Source organism: Gymnoscopelus braueri, assembly GCF_963280865.1.
Source record: "Gymnoscopelus braueri genome assembly, chromosome: 4".
NCBI classification, from domain to species: domain Eukaryota; kingdom Metazoa; phylum Chordata; class Actinopteri; order Myctophiformes; family Myctophidae; genus Gymnoscopelus; species Gymnoscopelus braueri.
This window is the reverse complement of record NC_137605.1, coordinates 14,425,848-14,444,523: the sequence shown is the minus strand read 5'-3', so window position 1 is coordinate 14,444,523 and position 18,676 is coordinate 14,425,848. Positions and strand designations below refer to the sequence as shown.

Here is an 18,676-nt window from a genome sequence, read left to right as displayed (position 1 = left end):
TTACTTTGGGGTGGTGCTTCGTCAGAGTGTCCTACTTTGGGGTGGTGCTTCGTCAGTGTGTCTTACTTTGGGTGGTGCTTCGTCAGAGTGTCCTACTTTGGGGTGGTGCTTCGTCAGTGTGTCTTACTTTGGGTGGTGCTTCGTCAGTGTGTCTTACTTTGGGGTGGTGCTTCGTCAGTGTGTCTTACTTTGGGTGGTGCTTCGTCAGTGTGTCTTACTTTGGGTGGTGCTTCGTCAGTGTGTCTTACTTTGGGGTGGTGCTTCGTCAGTGTGTCTTACTTTGGGGTTGTGCTTCGTCAGTGTGTCTTACTTTGGGGTGGTGCTTCGTCAGTGTGTCTTACTTTGGGTGGTGCTTCGTCGGAGCCTCCAGAGTCCCAGGACACCGTCACCTGTCTCCTCATCTCCATCCTGCTCCTCTCCAGCTGCTGCGCCTTCTCCTCCTCTAGGATAGTACTGCAACACAACACAACACCTCATCTATGAATTAGGGTGTCACCATCAAGACATTTTACGTAATGATTCATTATCATTTAAATAATTGCGATTAACGGTTTAATTGTGTTATTGACATTGAGCATCGGAACCATAGACTGTAAAAATAATGGACAGCGTCACGCCATTGGTTTCTACAGACCGAAAATGAAGCCGATTGTTCAGCTGTGTGCAATCCGCCATCTTTCAATATCGCGTCATATCCTTTGTAACCGGAAATGAATGCTATTGAATGCATCCCGCCCCTCCTGGAGCATAACCTACTTTATCGTCAATTTTAAAATAAATGGGACCATACTGTAGTTTACCAAAACGCATATCATGATGATTGAAAGGAGACTTTAAACTAGCGACTGGAAGCATATAGTATTTATGACAATTTTTATTAAGGTAAGAAAATCTAGTCTAAAGTTTGTCAAAAACCCATCCGCTTTCATTGAGATAAATTCTCACCAGCAGGGGTAAAACAGCGAAACTACAGACCATTCATATGAACTGTCTCTTCCGTATTGGCGTCAATGTAAAAATCTCAGGCTGGCCCCTTGATCAGAACATAAAAAATACATTTCTGTTGTCCACAAATTGGCACAGGGTTGTTATGACAAATAACTTAAATAGCGTATATAAAGAAATAACTGACAATGGCTGGTACCAATAATCTGAATAAAAAATGTACTACGGACAAAATTTGGCATATTTAGTGATTGTATACTCTGTGTATACTCTGTGTTAACTCATTCAGTGCCAATGAAATTAGAAAATAATTGCGAACTATGCCAGCAATCCTTTAATTTTCTTATACCTTTTTCACAGAATAGTAGTCACAGAATATTTATCTCCAGTATAATCGATCCCCTGATGGGTGCTAATCACTGAGGGTTGCACTGTGTGGTTTCACAAATGTGAACGAGGTCATTGGACCTTGTTGACATTAATTGTCTGCCTTTTGAAAATAACATAACATTGAAAAATACATGGTAAAAAAAAAAGTGCTCAGGAGCCGAGATACAGCCTTTTTCAGTAATAAGTTAAACAAGAAGTGAATGGAGCAGCAAATCTTCAAATCATATCTTGGGTTCTGAACGTTTTTTTTTCTTAGATTTTTTTTTCTTCAAAAACACGTCAAACGCGTCATTGGCACGTTGCGCCATTGCGGTAAAACACGTCAATGGCACTCAATGAGTTAAACAAATAAATCTACAATCTACAAGCTATCTATCGCGACGCGTTTTCCACAAGGTTTGAAAATGCATGTTTCAACATGCAAAAGATCATCATGATAATTGCGATTAGTAATACTTGTGACAGGCTTACTACGAATGGATTGCAACACACACAACGCACAATCACACACTTGACTTCGGCTCTATACTGCAACAAACAACACGACACACACCTCATCTGTGAATGGACAGCAAAGACAACATTATAATGAAACAAAGAATGGGCACCTAAACATTGTGGGAACCTCAATGTTAAATTGGCTAGAAAAATAAAGAATTTGGTAAAGGGTCTGAATTAATGTAAAGTAAACATGATTCGAACATGCAAAAAAAAAGAAAATTTTGAATTACATAGAATACATAGCTGACTGACACCCATCCAGAGATATATACGTAGAACAAGTGCAAAGCACAGAATAAGCTTCTATTCCTAGAAAACCAACATCCAATAGTGAGCAACGCAAGGGAGACAATGCTGACATTAAGCTGACAGAGAGAGAGAGAGAGAGAGAGAGAGTTCTAAAAAAACTATGTTGATATATCAGTGGTGCTCAAACTTTTTCATGTCAAGGACCCCCAAAATTATATGTATTTGGCTGCAGACCCCCATCTCAAAATATTTTGTTCCAGGGACCCCCAGAAGCAAAGATTTGAGTTGAAAATGCTCACTTTAAAAGAATATATATATATTCAAAGATTTGCACAAATTGTCACAATTTGTCAAAAATAGCCGATCTACAAGCTCGCGCTATGAGCTTGTATATATCCAAAGTATAAAATAATGCTGTTTTTTAGCTAAAATCTAAAATGACAGATGCTTTCACGGTCTTAATGGGTTAACTGACAGAGTCACCAGGACCTCCAGGAGTACCTGTTTTACTACAAGCCAGCAATGTGGACACACAAGAGGATCTCCCTTATCCAAGACAATGGAGAACGAACACACACACACACACACACACACACACACACACACACACACACACACACACACACACACACACACACACACACACACACACACACACACACACACACACACACACACACACACACACACACACACACACACAGTCTAGACTTCACAACAAGTGCCATATGAGAAAAGCACACTTCAATTCCTAGTCCATTTCGAATAAATAATTTTCTAGCAATACACAACTTTGTAAATGAAATTATTTATACATGCCAAATCATAGAAAATTGGTCCTAAACATCTCATTTGGACTGAAATGTATACTGTATTTTTCAACTCATAATAACACTATAGCCATTCCATGCGTAAAAAATAAATAAGCACATTTTAAAATGCCATCAATACTGTAGTGTATGTTGATGTAACTATGCACATCTGTAATAAGTGTATTACAGATGTACAAGCTCACAATGCGTCACGATGTGATGTAATACAGCAGCAATCGTATCCTCATTCCATTTAAAATTCCACATAAAAATACAACAAAAACATCAAACAAAAGACAAATTATAGCACCATATTGTCATACCAACACATCCGACTGTGTATTCACTATACCTGGAGACTACAAAAACCCTGTCCTTGCAGCCAATAAGCTGGGGTTTCATCTTATGTTCCCAGCGACAAAACTGAATCCCTTAGCAAAGTTTCAGATACTGTAACTCAGCCAACGTTTTGGGTCTTATCCAGTCAAACAGAACACATTATGTTATTACCAGTTCAAATAAATGTCCCATACTGACCTCTTCTCTGGAGACAATACCAAGCCAGAATCATGGAAGAGTGGAGGCATGAGCCTTCCAGGGTTCAGTTAACTGAAAGGAAGCTACATTCTACACACTACACCCAACATTCCCACTCTCCTCCACTGTTTATGGTCTGTCTGTCTGTCTGTCTGTCTGTCTGTCTGTCTGTCTGTCACTCTCCTCTCTCTCTCTCTCTCTCTCTCACCAGGGGGCAGAGCTATTTCTGGAACCACTGTTACCCTTCTGTCCTGCTGTGTGTGTGTCCATTCACCTGTCCTTGTCTGTCTCCTATAAGCTCTATTCCACCACACCAACATACACAGACACACACACACACGCACGCACACACACGCCAATTCCAAAAGTGTCTTTTAAATCCTAACAGTTTCCTGAAAAACCTTTGTTTCTATATCAGTGGTTCTCAATATGTTGTTCTAGGGACCCCAGAAGCAAATATTTGAGTGAAAAATGTTGGCATTAAAAATATATATATATTCAAAGATTTGCAAAATTGTCCATGATTTTTCAAAAATAGCCAAAGTATAAAATGGTTAAAGTGCTTACACAGATGCGTTCCCGGTTCTGCTGGGAAGCACCTTTTAAGATAACTGACCACACCAGATGGAGGCATATCTGTCGAAGCCATTTCTGCAGACAAAGAGTGAATTTGGTAGAGAGGTATCTGTCATAATGGTACTTACCTCTACCCTCACTCTATTTCACCATATACGGTAGATCCCTACAAACCAAAGAATGAGGAAACCAACTGATTTCAATGCTGGATTAATGCGGTTTGATCCAGTCCTTCATGACTGGATTATCCTCCCTAGAGACGCCTGGGCATCAAATCCTAATTCATAACAATAACAATAATACAACAATTGTGTCCTCTTTAGTTGTTGTTGAGGTATTGACCCAGGAGATTTGCACATACGTACTTGGAATCTGTCCTCTGCATTTAACCCGTCTTTCTTAACTATTAAAAGCAGTGGCGTAAAGTAACTAAGTACAAGTACTGTACTAAGTTTGAGGTCCTTTTACTTTACTGGAGTGTTTCCAATTGTCTATACTTTTACTTCTACTCCACTACATCTCAGAGGCAAATATTGTACTTTTACTCCACCACAATTATTTGAAAACTTTAGTTACCAGTTACTTTGCAGATATAAATTATTAAATTACCAAACATACATCAATCACTTTAGCCCTATTTTATTCCTATGCTATTTGAAAATAGCAGATCTACAAGCGTCGTTGTGAGCTTGTAGACCTGCTACTTTCAAACATTTTAGTACTTTTAATTTTGGTACTTTAGTACATTTTGATACCAACACTTTTGTACTTTTACTCAAGTAAATTTTGAATTCTGGACTTTTATTTGTAACAGAGTACTTCTACATTGCCGTATTGATACCTTTACTTAAGTAAAACAACCGAGTACTTTTTCCACCACTGAGAGCAGTGGGCAACAACTGCTGAACAGGGGGAGTGGTTGGGGGTTCAATGTCTTGCTCAAGGACACTTGGACACTAAGCCAGGGGAAGCTGGGGATTGAAACGGAAACCTTCCGGTTCCCAAACAGCTGAATTTAAACCACTAATGAGAACCAGAACACTGGGAACAGTGATAACCCGCCCACACTATCTTGACAGTAAATTACATCATGCATAAAACATTATGTAATGGCAACCAACCAACCAACCAACCACCTACCTACCTACCAGTGTTGCCAGATTCTGTGAGAGAAACAAGCAACCAGGTCTAGGAAAACCAGCCCAAAAGAAGCAACAATGGGCCACACTTTAACATATACATCAGCTATTTGAAAATAGCAGATCTACAAGCTCGCGACGCGTTGTGAGCTTGTAGATCGTCTATTTTCAAATAAAATGTTGCGGGGAAATTATAATAAGCAGATCTGGCAACCCTGCTACCTACATCAACACTACTGGCTGGTACACACACACACACACACACACACACACACACACACATATACACACATACGCGTGCGCACGCACACGCACCTGGAATAACAAGGCGTGCTCAGTGTATATATGTATGTTTATACAGGGGGACGTTGAGGTAACTGCCATTAACACGCGCTTGCTGGACTTGGGTAGCAACACTGGGAGCAAGATGCCATTAAAAGCATTGCTCAATGGCACGTTGACTGTAAGGATTGAGGAAGAGGATATTTCCCCTTCCTCCTGTTTCTCACTTTTGTGCCAATAAATGCCAACCACGCCTTTAAAATACCTGTCAGGTTGTGTATTTACCAGAATAATGAAGTGGTTCATGTTAAATGACTAATGTGAATGGATGTGGATGGATGAGTTGATAAGATCCTCGTCTCTGGATGTAATACAGTACATGTACGTCTAGGATAAGATCCCAACGCAGACTTCTGCCAAGTGTCTCTCCTACACCGTCTCCCTGTCAGTTTTTCCTACTGTCTGTCTCTCCTACACTGTCTCCCTCTCAGCTTTTGTACTGTCTTCCTCTCAGCTTTCCTCTTGTCTGTCTCTCCTACTGTCTCCCTCTCAGCTTTCCTACTGTCTGTCTCTCCTACGCTGTCTGTCTCTCAGCTTTCCTACTGTCTGTCTCTCCTACGCTGTCTGTCTCAGCTTTCCTACTGTCTGTCTCTCCTACGCTGTCTGTCTCAGCTTTCCTACTGTCTGTCTCTCCTACGCTGTCTGTCTCAGCTTTCCTACTGTCTGTCTCTCCTACGCTGTCTGTCTCAGCTTTCCTACTGTCTGTCTCTCCTACGCTGTCTGTCTCTCAGCTTTCCTACTGTCTGTCTCTCCTACGCTGTCTGTCTCAGCTTTCCTACTGTCTGTCTCTCCTACGCTGTCTGTCTCTCAGCTTTCCTACTGTCGGTCTCTCCTACGCTTTCTGTCTCTCAGCTTTCCTACTGTCTGTCTCTCCTACACTGTCTCCCTCTCAGCTTTCCGCCTGTCTGTCTCTCCTACACTGTCTGTCGCTCAGCTTTCCTACTGTCTGTCTCTCCTACACTGTCTCCCTCTCAGCTTTCCGCCTGTCTGTCTCTCCTACACTGTCTGTCGCTCAGCTTTCCTACCGCCTGTCTCTCCTACACTGTCTCCCTCTCAGCTTTCCTACTGTCTGTCTCTCCTACACTGTCTCCCTCTCAGCTTTCCTACTGTCTGTCTCTCCTACACTGCCTCCCTCTCAGCTCTCCTACTGTCTGTCTCTCCTACACTGTCTCCCTCTCAGCTCTCCTACTGTCTGTCTGTCTCTCCTACACTGTCTCCCTCTCAGCTCTCCTACTGTCTGTCTCTCCTACACTGTCTCCATCTCAGCTTTCCTACTGTCTGTCTCTCCTACACTGTCTCCCTCTCAGCTCTCCTACTGTCTGTCTCTCCTACACTGTCTCCCTCTCAGCTTTCCGCCTGTCTGTCTCTCCTACACTGTCTGTCGCTCAGCTTTCCTAATGTCTGTCTCTCCTACACTGTCTCCCTCTCAGCTTTCCTACTGTCTGTCTCTCCTACACTGCCTCCCTCTCAGCTCTCCTACTGTCTGTCTCTCCTACACTGTCTCCCTCTCAGCTCTCCTACTGTCTGTCTGTCTCTCCTACACTGTCTCCCTCTCAGCTCTCCTACTGTCTGTCTCTCCTACACTGTCTCCATCTCAGCTTTCCTACTGTCTGTCTCTCCTACACTGTCTCCCTCTCAGCTCTCCTACTGTCTGTCTCTCCTACACTGTCTCCCTCTCAGCTCAAAAAGGATTCAGATTATTTGTCAAACCACAGTAAACACTGGCGATGCCAGCTTCACTGGTTTCATGTTAACCTCAACACCAAATGAAGGAAAAACTAAAATGTGCATCGATCACTTGAGAAATATACAGTCAATTCTCTCACTTGTTCTGAAATGTCCATGTGTGATGTGATATCACACTAGGCCTGACCTCGACTAAGTCGACTAGTCGACTGGTTAGTCGCGGGGGGTCCGAGTCGACTGCGTGTCTCTTAGTCGAATCTAGTCGATTTTTTATTTTATTTTTTTTAACACATCCACCGCCAGAGGTTAATCTCATAATGTACTCACCAGTGCCAAGGTGTTTTTGTTGTTTTTTTGTTTTTTTCATGTCGCCATAGATCTTGTTAAAATCCTTAAGATTGAGCCGTGAACGGTCTGTTTACATCCGCGAGATCTCCCTGTATCTCCCAGTGAAAACCACGTGTCAAACGGGGCATCCATGTTTGAGTTAGAGCGGATTACGTTAAACAGTGAAATGCGAGGAGAAAAAACTACAGGAAGAGAATTGAGTTTCAGTTTCGTCTGTAGAATGGGAGCGGGCGTGATCGTCGAAACCGGATCCCAAATAATTCTATTTCCTGTCATCAAACCGGAAACGGAAGTGGATCAAAAAAATTCCGAAAGTGCACCCGGACCGCGCATGCGCGAAAAGACCGCAGCCCGTAGGACTACGGGCTCGGCGCTTAACCGTTGGATTTAACGGCCCGTAGAACTACGGGCCCGGCGGTAAAGGTGTTAATGGCCAAAAATGTTTTTAATTGTTTTTAGGCCAAGTCTACACCTGCAACCACACGTAACTTCCACTTTATTCTTCTTATTCCTCGTCTTTGTATTGGTATTGTTTGTGTTGGAGCGCCTCAGTGCGGCTGCAGAGTTCATGTGCAACCTCTTCCAGAGAGAGATAGAGACACTAGAAACGCTGCTGGAGACACAAAACAAACTGTGTAGACTTGGCCCTTTGAAATAAAATGTATTTTGGCCCTAAAAAAAAAAAAAGAAAAAGTTTTTTTTTTTTTTTTTTTGTCGACTGCCAGTCGACTATTGGCAATTAGTCGCCAATTAGATTCGACTAAACAAATCCTTAGTCGGGGACAGGCCTATATCACACAATCACTTCATCGACCAATTCAAACTAATTTTACAATTAATGCAACCTGGCAGGCTGCTCACATAGAAAGAGATAAACACACAACAAAAAAAACGAATAATCTACTTTACCTTCAGATGAGGTCAGACCATCAGCAGCAGAACAACAACAACAACAACTATGCCTCAAAACTATACCTCAAAAAGCCCACGAGTCCCTGCTTTTGGTCTAAATAAAACAAACAAAAGCTAAACTACACGGAATCCGGACAGAGTTGTAGTTCCAACAAAGACAACAAAGCAAAGATGGAGTTGACCTGCTGGCTCGACCAGCCCCAGCCCATGAGAAGAGAGCAGAGAGGACCAGACTCACAGCACAGATGATATGATCTCACTGTACTGCCCTCCTTTCTCTCTTTATGTTCTATTTCTTACTCTTTCTTTCTCTCTGGAAAGACTGTAGGCTGAACCTCCTGCAGCCCATGCAAGCACATTATGCACGGTCACACACACACACACAAATATTTGCATTACTATACTTGTGAGGACATTTATAGCCCTAACCTTAACCCTTTAAGAACTGGAACGCATCTGTGTCATTTTTTGATTTGAGCTAAAAAAAAAAGCATTATTTTACACTTTGGGCTATTCAAAAATAGCAGATCTACAAGCTATTTTTTGAAAAATCGATAAAATGTTTGCAAATCTTTGAATATATATATTTTTAAAGCGAACATTTGTAACTCAAATATTTGCTTCTGGGGGGTCCCTGGAACTAAATATTTTGAGATGGGGGTCTGCGGCCAAAATACATATCATTTTGGGAGTCCTTGACATGAAAAAGTTTGAAAACCACTGATATAGAAACATACGTCGCGCTGCGAGGCGTTGTGAGCTTGTAGATCGGCTATTTTTTGGCAAAGAGGTGTATAGGTGTAGAGGGAAAAAAAGAGCAGTAAAAGAAAAACGAGTTTAATCTGAAACACAATTGTAGGCCTACACAATATAGAGGGGGTCCCTGCTACATCTCTGTCTCAGCTAGGGGGTCCTTGGGCTGAAAACGTTGAAGACCCCTGGTCTATTTCTCAAATTCTACTATACTTGTGGGTACATATGGCAAGTATACTGTAGTAATACAAGTACACACACACACACACACACACACACGCATGCACCCCCTCCCCACTGTAAGGAAAGTAGAGCAGTAGCTGAGCGTTGCATATTTGGCAAACCAACCCTATAATTGATAATATTATGATATCAAAATCAAGCCCAGGACGAAATGTAAACCCACTCATATGCCCTTATATGGACAGAGCTTCTCCTATTAATAGCTAAGCCTGCATAGTGAACAAGGTCAATATTGACTCTGTCTCCAGGACACGGGACATACTGATGACGATGGTTCTGCGACTATGGGACTACAGTACGTGCAGTACAGTAGGAATGTGTCATTTTTTTTAAAACTAAAGCAAGGTTGTACACAAATGCTCAACTCATTACCTCAACGACCACTTGAGATGTTAAAGAGATAGTTCACCCCTCTATCGATTAGTCACCCCATGTAGACTTGAATTCATGGATATTTTTTTTTTATTTTTGTCGCATTCCTGAGCCAATAGTTTTATGACCGGTGGGCAGCGGTTCCGGTAGGAGACACAAAGGAGACTCTTTGTGTCTCCTACCCGGAACCGCTATCAAATTATTGGCTTAGGAATGAGACAAAGACAAAAAAAATATCTATCAATTCATAGTCTCCATAGGTGACTAATCGATAGGAAAAAAAGTCATTTTGGGGGTGAACTATCCGTTTAACAAGAAACAACTTCCAGAAATACCTCATTTAGATGAAATGCAGAGGTGATGAGAGCAGATGTTGTATTTGACATTATCAAGAGACTGCCTCCTATCAACCCATTATAAGACCGGCGGCGCAGCTGTGTCATTTTTTTGATTTCTTTGGGCTATTCAAAAATAGCAGATCTACAAGCTCATAGCGTGGCACTCTGTGCCGCGCTATGAGCTTGTAGATATGCTATTTTTGAAAAATCTTGAACATTATTGTGCACATCTTTGAATATATATATTTTTAAAGCGAACATTTGTAACTCAAATCTTTGCTTCTGGGGAGGTCCCTGGAACAAAATGTTTTACAAATGTTGGCTTTAAAAATATATATATTCAAAGATTTGCACAAATGTTCACGTTTCTTTTTTTCTAAAAAAAAAAAGCAGATCTACAAGCTCATAGCAGAGCTTGTATATCTGCCATTTGTTATTAGCCAAAGAAATCTAAAATGACACCGATGCGTTCCCGGATTGAATGGGTTAAAGATTTGTAGGTGAATTACAACCATAGGAGAAGAGAGGAGAAGAGGAGAGAAGGAAGAAAGGAGAAGAGAAGGAAGAGAGGAGAGGAGAAGGAAGAGAGGAGAGGAGAAGGAATAGAGGAGAGGAGGTTATACAGTAGGAAAGGTGTGAGTCATGCTGGTTTTAAGCAGAGTCATAAAACCACAGGAGTTAAATATGCACTCGAATTTTCCCCTGTGCGCGTGTGTGTATATCAAATCAAATGGTGGATTCTTGCAGTGCTGCCAGTACTGTTAAGCATTAGTATAAGTACTAGTTATAGCAACTTAAAAATGTTTCTGCATTTTTCTCTATATATTCTACAGCTGCTTGGTTTTCTTTTCCCTTTTTAGGTACAAAGTCGTTCAGGAAATGAAAACAAGAATTAACACAAAAGAAAGAACTAAACCTAAGACTCAACCTACAACTAAAAGGGGAAAATAATTTCATTAACCAAAACTAAAATAAAAACTAAAGTAAAAAGAAGAAAGAAATCTAAATAAAAACTGAAATGAACAATGAAAAACTAACTAAAATGAAACAGAATTGCACATAAAATCATCTTTTTATAGTTTTTCCACCATATCATCTGATGTCATGCATTCTTTCATCCTACCCTTTTCAGCTTCTATAAATCAAGACTTTCCCCAGTCATAATACCTGAACAACTGAAACAGACTCAAACTAAATAAAAACTGAAGTAAAACTAGTCAATTCCTAAAACTAAAAGCACTTATGCACTCGTAAAACTAATTAAACTGAAATCAAACACCAATCTGAAAAACTAAATACAAAATAAAACTAATGCATATTTCAAAATAATAACTCTGCATTGAAGTGTTGCTCAAGCCACACAGCATTCATAGTAAATGGTAGGGTTAATAGCACAGGGTTAAAGGGATAGTTCACCCAAAAAATTACTTTTTTTCTATCGATTAGTCACCCCATGGAGACTTGAATTCATGGATTTTTTTTTGTTTTTGTCGCATTCGTAAACCAATAATTTTATGACTAGCGGACCAGTAGGCAGCGGTTCCGGTAGGAGACACAAAGGAGACTCTTTGGGTCTCCTACCGGAAAACCGCTGCCGGTCATCAAATTATTGTGGAATGCGACAAAAACAAAAGAATATCCAAGGGGTGACTAATCAATAGAAAAAAAGTAATTTTGGGGGTGAACTTTAACAGCAAGAAAGAGATTTTCTTCCATTTACGGAACAGAACAGGAAATATGGGGAGAGAGAAGGGAAGTGTTAATGGTGAAACAAATAAATATGATTAATTGACACATTACTAGATGGTTGGAGTGCTGAAAAAGGTGGAGACCAGCCCAAGTTTGCTTTGTGGTAGTGGGTCACGCACACCACGCAGTGACAAGTGACGGGCGTCACTTTGTAGCTTCACGTCGGTGACTTCCATTGAAAATGACTTGTCTTCCACCGACCACACGTCTGTTCATGTGCTGATGAGGTATCACTGACTGGAAGAGCTCTGCCACTCCCTATGTCTAATACAGGTGGCACTGCTGAGGGCCGAGTGTTAATGTATCTCCATTTGGTTATAGTTAAATTGACAGAATTTTACCGTGTGCACGTGTGCAGGTTTCTGTACTAAATGGTTATGCATTATTTGCAAAAAATAAATCCTAAATTCCTTTACTGTGCTACGCTGATCTTGCTCCTGCTGAGGCTTCAAATTATTAGTTAGTTTTTTAATTTATTTTATTGTTGTTGTGGCACCATATTTTTGTGAACCTCACAAACATGCATTTCACACTACTGGTACCTCTATGAGCAGTGACAAAAAGAACTTCCTGATTCTCTTGACAATGATTGATTGGGAGCATACAGAGTTCAATGGAAGAGCAGAGAGACCACCTTCTCCAACCACTGCAGAATGTACTAGTTATATTGTATTAACCCATTCAATCTGGGAACGCATCTACAAATGTCTTCAAAATCCTAATAGTTTTCTGAAAACCGTATCTTGCTGTAATATCAGTGGTTCTCACACTTTTTCATGTCAAGGACCCCCAAAATTACATGTATTTGCACAAATTTTCACGATTTTTCAAGAAATAGCAGATCTACAAGCTCATAGCGCGGCACAGGGATTAACCTTCCAGTATTGCATCACTCCCGAGTCCCTGACCTTATTATTCACCCTGTCCTGAAACTGAGTGCATGGCTGATGGGAAAAAAACAGCACAACCCACAACATAGCGTCTTTTACTGTATGTTATCAGATCTCAACATGTCCGAACCAGGTTGACGCAGTGTCTTCAACAGCAACAGTCATTCTTAATGTTACTGGAAGGTGGAAGGAAACCAGAGGTGAGTGTTTTGTCTAAGAACCAGGGCTCGGCCATGACGGCTCTCAAGTCGTCACCGCCTCTCTTGTTACCATGCCAACAATGATGCGTGGACGAAAGAAAGAAAAAATCTCACGACTCACTTAAACTCGCTTGGTTCTCACTTAAACCATTATTTTATACTTTGGCTATTCAAAAATAGCATATCTATCTACAATCTCATAGCGCTATGAGCTTGTATATCTGCTATTTTTCAAAAATCGTGAATATTTGTGCAAATCTTTGAATATATATATGTTTTTAAAGCAAATATTTTTGACTCAAATCTTTGCTTCTGGGGGGTCCCTGGAACAACACATTTTGAGATGGGGGTCGGCGGCTAAATACATATCATTTTGGGGGTCCTTGACTTGACTGGTGGTTTGAGAACCACTGATATAGAAACATAAGTGTTTCATAAAACTGTTGGGTTAAAGGCTCTCTAGTCTCTAGTCAGTAGTTAGTAGATAGAATTGCATATAGCCTGTGTAGAATGGTCAATGAGAGAAACAGATGTTGGACACAGGACACCATGAATATGTAGGTGAATAGTGTAGGGCTGGGTTTGCTGACCAGTCCTATAAAACTGTTGAACTTATTAGCACACGTTGGAATTAGCAGCTACAAAACATGCATGATTTGTAAAAGCTCCCTAGGCCTGAATAAACCTTGCTAAAGTATTATTTGTTATGTATTTGTTATTCCTTTTATTACACATCAATGTAGAACAACGCTTCCAAAAACTGTACATGTAAGGTGATAAAATAAAAAGCTATATATGTCCAACAGCTTATAAACCACTTAAACCTTATTTACATTGACAGGGGTCCCCCAGGGGTCTCTCCGCCTTTTTTCCCCCCATCTACATCAAAGCTCTTCACCAGAAATAGCTAAGCCACCAGCTCAAATTCACCTTATATGTCTGTTCATTTTTGCCTAATGTTTGCCTATTATAACATGCCCATAAAAGCCTCTGCCGCCAAGACATGATGAACATTATCAACACATTCATCTCATTACAAGTAACACGGCGTTGTTATTCTGACCCGTTTCTGCTTGTACATTTGAATGTCTGTTTCCCTGCATGTGCATCTGTTTTGCCAACGTAGCTGCCTGTTCAGGAGTCAGTTGCACCACCTCACACTAAGTTCAAACTTAGCCTAGTTATAGCGCCTTAACCCATTCAATCCGGGGACGCATCTCTGTCATTTTAGATTTCTTTGGCTATTCAAAAATGGCAGATCTACAAGCTCATAGATCTGCTATTTTTTTTTAAATCGTGAAAATGTGTGCAATTTTTGTTTTTGTTTTTAATATATTGATTTAAAGATTTGCTCACATTTTCAACTTTGGCTATTAAAAAATTGCAGACCTACTATTTTTGAAAAACTTTGAATATATACTGTATATTTTTGAAAATTTTTGACTCAAATCTTTGAATTCTGGGGGTCCCTGGAACAACATATTTGGAGATGGGGGTCCACGGACAAATACATATAACTTTGGGGTGGTCCTTGACATGAAAAGGTTTGAGAATCATTGATAGTATAGCAACATACGTTTTTTTTTTTTTTTTAACTATTAGTTGGGGGCCCACTTGCAATATCCTCATGGCCCACCAGTGGGCCCCAGCCCGCAGGTTGAGAGTCACTGCAGTATGACGTCAGTTCATTCACACTGAGCGAACAGCTACTGGGCCTCTCCATGAACGAATTAATTAATTCATAGGTGACTGCTAGACAGAGAGTGACACCTGCTGTTGGGAAGGTGAAAGTGTAATCAATAGGCTCTATGCACAGCAGCCATATTTTCACTTCCTTCACGGGTGTTACCAATGATACTAATGAAGGCTCTGTTCCATTTAGTCTAGCACAGTGGTTTCCACGACCCCCATAACTCTGAGAGTGTACAAATGGAACCAAATGGACCCTTACGGGTCCATTTGGTTCCATTTGTACACTCTCAGAGATACACACCTGTAAGGGGCCATTTGGAAGCCCATGAGGGTCCCTGGACCCCAACTGTAGACCCACTGGTTTAACAGAGTGTTTCCAGTGAGCCAACATGCACAATATCAGCACCATGGCTCTGTTTGACCAGAATGGAACAGAGCCTTCATTAGTATCATTGACAACCTGTTAATGTCTTCATAATATGGCTGCTGTGGATAGAGCCTATTCATAGGTGACTGTTAGACAGAGAGTGACACCTGCTGTTGGGAAGGTGAAAGTGTAATCAATTCACTTATCCATGCTACTACCACAGACCCCATATCAGACCACGTCACACTGACATCACACACAGGCAGGTTGCAATAAGAACCCAACTGGAAAATAGGTTGCATGCAAAGTGCATTCCATGTAACCCATTCAATTCAGGAACGCATCCGTGTCATTTTAGATGTCTTTAGCTATTCAAAAATAGCAGATATACAAGCTCATAGCTTATATATATATATATATATATCAGCATAGTGACAATTTGTGCGGATCTTTGAATATGTATTTTTAAAGCTAACATTTGTAACTCAAATCTTTGCTTCTGGGGGTCCCTGGAACTAAATATTTTGAGATGGGGGTCTGCGGCCAAAATACATATCTAAAGATGTTTTCTAAATCCTAACAGTATGTTGTCAAGGACCCCCAAAATGATATGTATTTGGCCGCGGACCCCCATTTCAAAATATGTTGTTCCAGGGATCCCCCAGAAGCACAGATCGGAGTTAAAAATGTTCGCTTTAAAACATGTGTATATATATATATATATATATATATATATATATATATATATATATATATATATATATATATATTTCAAAGATTGCACATATTTTCTAGATAAAAAAAAGCAGATCTACAAGCTCATAGCGCGGCACTCTGTGCTGCGCTATGAGCTTGTAGATCTGCTATTTTTGAATAGCCAAAGACATCTTAATCAAATTTTCAGAACCCAAGATATCATTATCTGAAGATTTGCAGCTCCATCCACTCCTTGTTTAACTTATAACTGAAAAAAGGCTGTATCTCGCTTCCTAAGCACTTTTTTTTTACTTTGAAAAAAAAAAATCGCACTGGCCAGAAATAGCCAGAAATAATTCTGGCACTCAGTGAGTTAAGTGACACAGATGCGTTCCCGGATTGAATGGGTTAAACCTTCGGCTGCAGTTTTCCTCTTAGTGCGGAGGAAGAAGGTACACCCAAACCCACACCCACACACACACAGAGAGACTTACCTGAGTTGAGTTTTGAGCTCTGTGAAGCGCGGCCTCTTGCTGGGGTCATACGACCAACACTTTGTCATCAAGCTGTACAGAGTGGGCGGGCACTGCGGCGGCATGGCCAATCGCTCACCGTTCTCTATCCTGCCAATCACGTCGTTGTTCTTCACGCCCTGGAAGGGCTTGACGCCGTACATGTTGACCTCCCACATGCACACACCTGGCACAGAGAAACAAAAGAGCGATGTCAGGATGGAAAACACTGCAAGAAAACCCACACGAGATGGAGGGAGGAGGACAAACAGAAGGGAAGAGAAGGGAAGGACTATAAATGAAGGAATGTGGCAAGAGAAGAGAGGAAAGAGAGGGAAAAATAGCCAATTATTTTGAAAGATAGCTAAAATAGGAACACGTCACGGTGCGATGTTGTGAGCTTGTCGATTGGCTACTTTTCTCTATTCATCGTACGGAGAAGTATACAGTGTATAGGACTCAGTGGTCAAATATGAGGAATGTGTGAGTAGGGATGACACAGTTCAACTCACCAAACATCCAGACATCACTGGCCGATGTGAACCGCCTGAAGTTGATGGACTCCGGAGCCATCCATTTAATGGGCAGTTTACCTTTAGAGGCTAGGAAAGGAGGAAGCAGAGAGTACACATGGATGTTTTAATCTTATACCAATTACATAGTGTATGAAGAATGCATTAGTGTTAATGGAGATGCAACCATTTCACAGCTAATTGACCTGATTCTATGCGCTAACACAGTGGTTCTCAAAGTGGGGTCCGGTACCCCCAGGGGTCCTTGAGGGAGTTCCAGAGGGGTCCCCATTTAAATGATAGATAGTTAGGAACCAAATGGACCCTTATGGGTCTGTAACTCAGAGAGTGTACAAATGGAACCACATTTGATTCCATTTGTACACTCTCCGAGTTAAATTAACTTTGATTTTACAATATTAATTGGGGTCCCGGAGATAGAAATGCCATTAAATGGGGGTCTGTAGCCTAATGCATGTCAAACTGGGGGTCCTTGAACTTAAAATGGTTGAGAATCACTGCTAGAGCAGTAAAAAATATTCTCTTATGGGGGTCCCTGGCATATTTTTTCAAATGGAGGTCCGCAGGCTAATAATAAGTGTCAATTTGGGGGTGCTTGACATGAAAAAGTTTTGAGTTCAATAATGTGCTGTGATAAATGTAATTAAATAGTGTCATGCCTTAATTACAGTACATGCGTGTGTTATGCGTGTGTGTGTGAGACTGAGTGTGTGAATGAGAGTGAGTGTGTGAGTGGTTCAGGTGTGTTACCTACCCTTGTAGTAAGAGCTGTCTTCCATGTATCGCGACAGACCAAAGTCCCCCAGCTTCACACAGTCTAGAGTGGACACTAAGACGTTCCGCGCTGCTATATCCCTGGAGGACAGAGATGAACCACAGTTCATAGAGGATTAGACACCGTTGATCATCCCCTTGATGAAATCCATCTGTTACCTCACTCAGTACCAGGATACAGATAGGTCAAAACAAAATAAAACTCAATATATACTTAGAATACTTGATATGAGTGAAAGTTTGTTTTGAGCTGCAGTATGGTCATTAGTTTAACTATAATTTGCCCACCAGAGTGTGCTGTCACAAGGCTCAACAATGCAAACCTCTAGGTTGGCTTGTTTACGATGTCAGTGTTCTTTTTAATAAAGCATCCAGTGGCAAAAGGTCCAAACTAGCCAGACAGCTTGCGGCAAATGCTACACAATGCTACACTTAGGATTACACTCTAATCGGATTATAGGTGCCCATAACCTGCCTGTAACGTCAGTAATCTATGACGTATCTATGACTTATGTTATGACTCCATATTTGAAAACACAAACGCACACCACATGTTTTTTCTACTTTTTTGTTTACACAAAAGTATCAAAAATAGCCAGGATCTACAAGCTAAAAACGCGTCGCACCGACGCGTTTTTAGATCCCGGCTATTTTTGATACTTTTGTGTGACAAAGAATGGCGAAGTACGGCATCAATTTATGAAAAAAGTTAAAATACGGAGATAAGAGGTGTCTATACTCCGACAGTATATGCAATGTGGCCCTCTGGAGTGAGTGTGGAAATATAGTGGCCCTCTCCATCATCAAAGTTGCCCACCCCTGCTCTAGAGTCTAATACCCCATCCCTTACTCCATCCAGACCATTGACCCGATCTACATGCCATTCATTACCACTATCATCAACACCCCAGGCTGCATCCATCTGCCTTCAAGTCAGCCACACTTATTGCGCTCCTCAAGATACCAATCCTTGACCCCGGGGTCACACATCAAAAACAACAGACACTCACTCCTTTCCTTTCTTTCCAAAACTCTTGACCGAGTCGTTTCTAACCAGCTTTCCCTCCATCTCTAACAGCACTGTTACTCACAGGGACCACTATGGGTCCAAATCAGAGAA

At 41.1% G+C, this 18,676-nt stretch overlaps 1 protein-coding gene across 8 annotated transcripts in view; it reads right to left on the bottom strand.

Annotated features, from left to right (window-relative positions):
- The window catches only part of LOC308084155 (focal adhesion kinase 1-like), a 146,803-nt gene that overhangs the window by 47,353 nt on the left and 80,774 nt on the right, over positions 1–18,676 (bottom strand). For all 8 annotated transcript variants that reach the window (XR_013933049.1, XM_080426684.1, XM_080426685.1 and 5 more), the window contains 4 exons: positions 17,537–17,637; positions 16,762–16,851; positions 16,232–16,436; positions 342–453 (listed from right to left, as the gene is read on the bottom strand). Coding sequence is in view for 7 of the 8 variants with exons in the window: in XM_080426684.1 (XP_080282810.1) it covers positions 342–453; positions 16,232–16,436; positions 16,762–16,851; positions 17,537–17,637 (508 nt within the window). In the remaining variant the exon portion in view is untranslated. The remainder of the gene's footprint in view (positions 1–341; positions 454–16,231; positions 16,437–16,761; positions 16,852–17,536; positions 17,638–18,676) is intronic.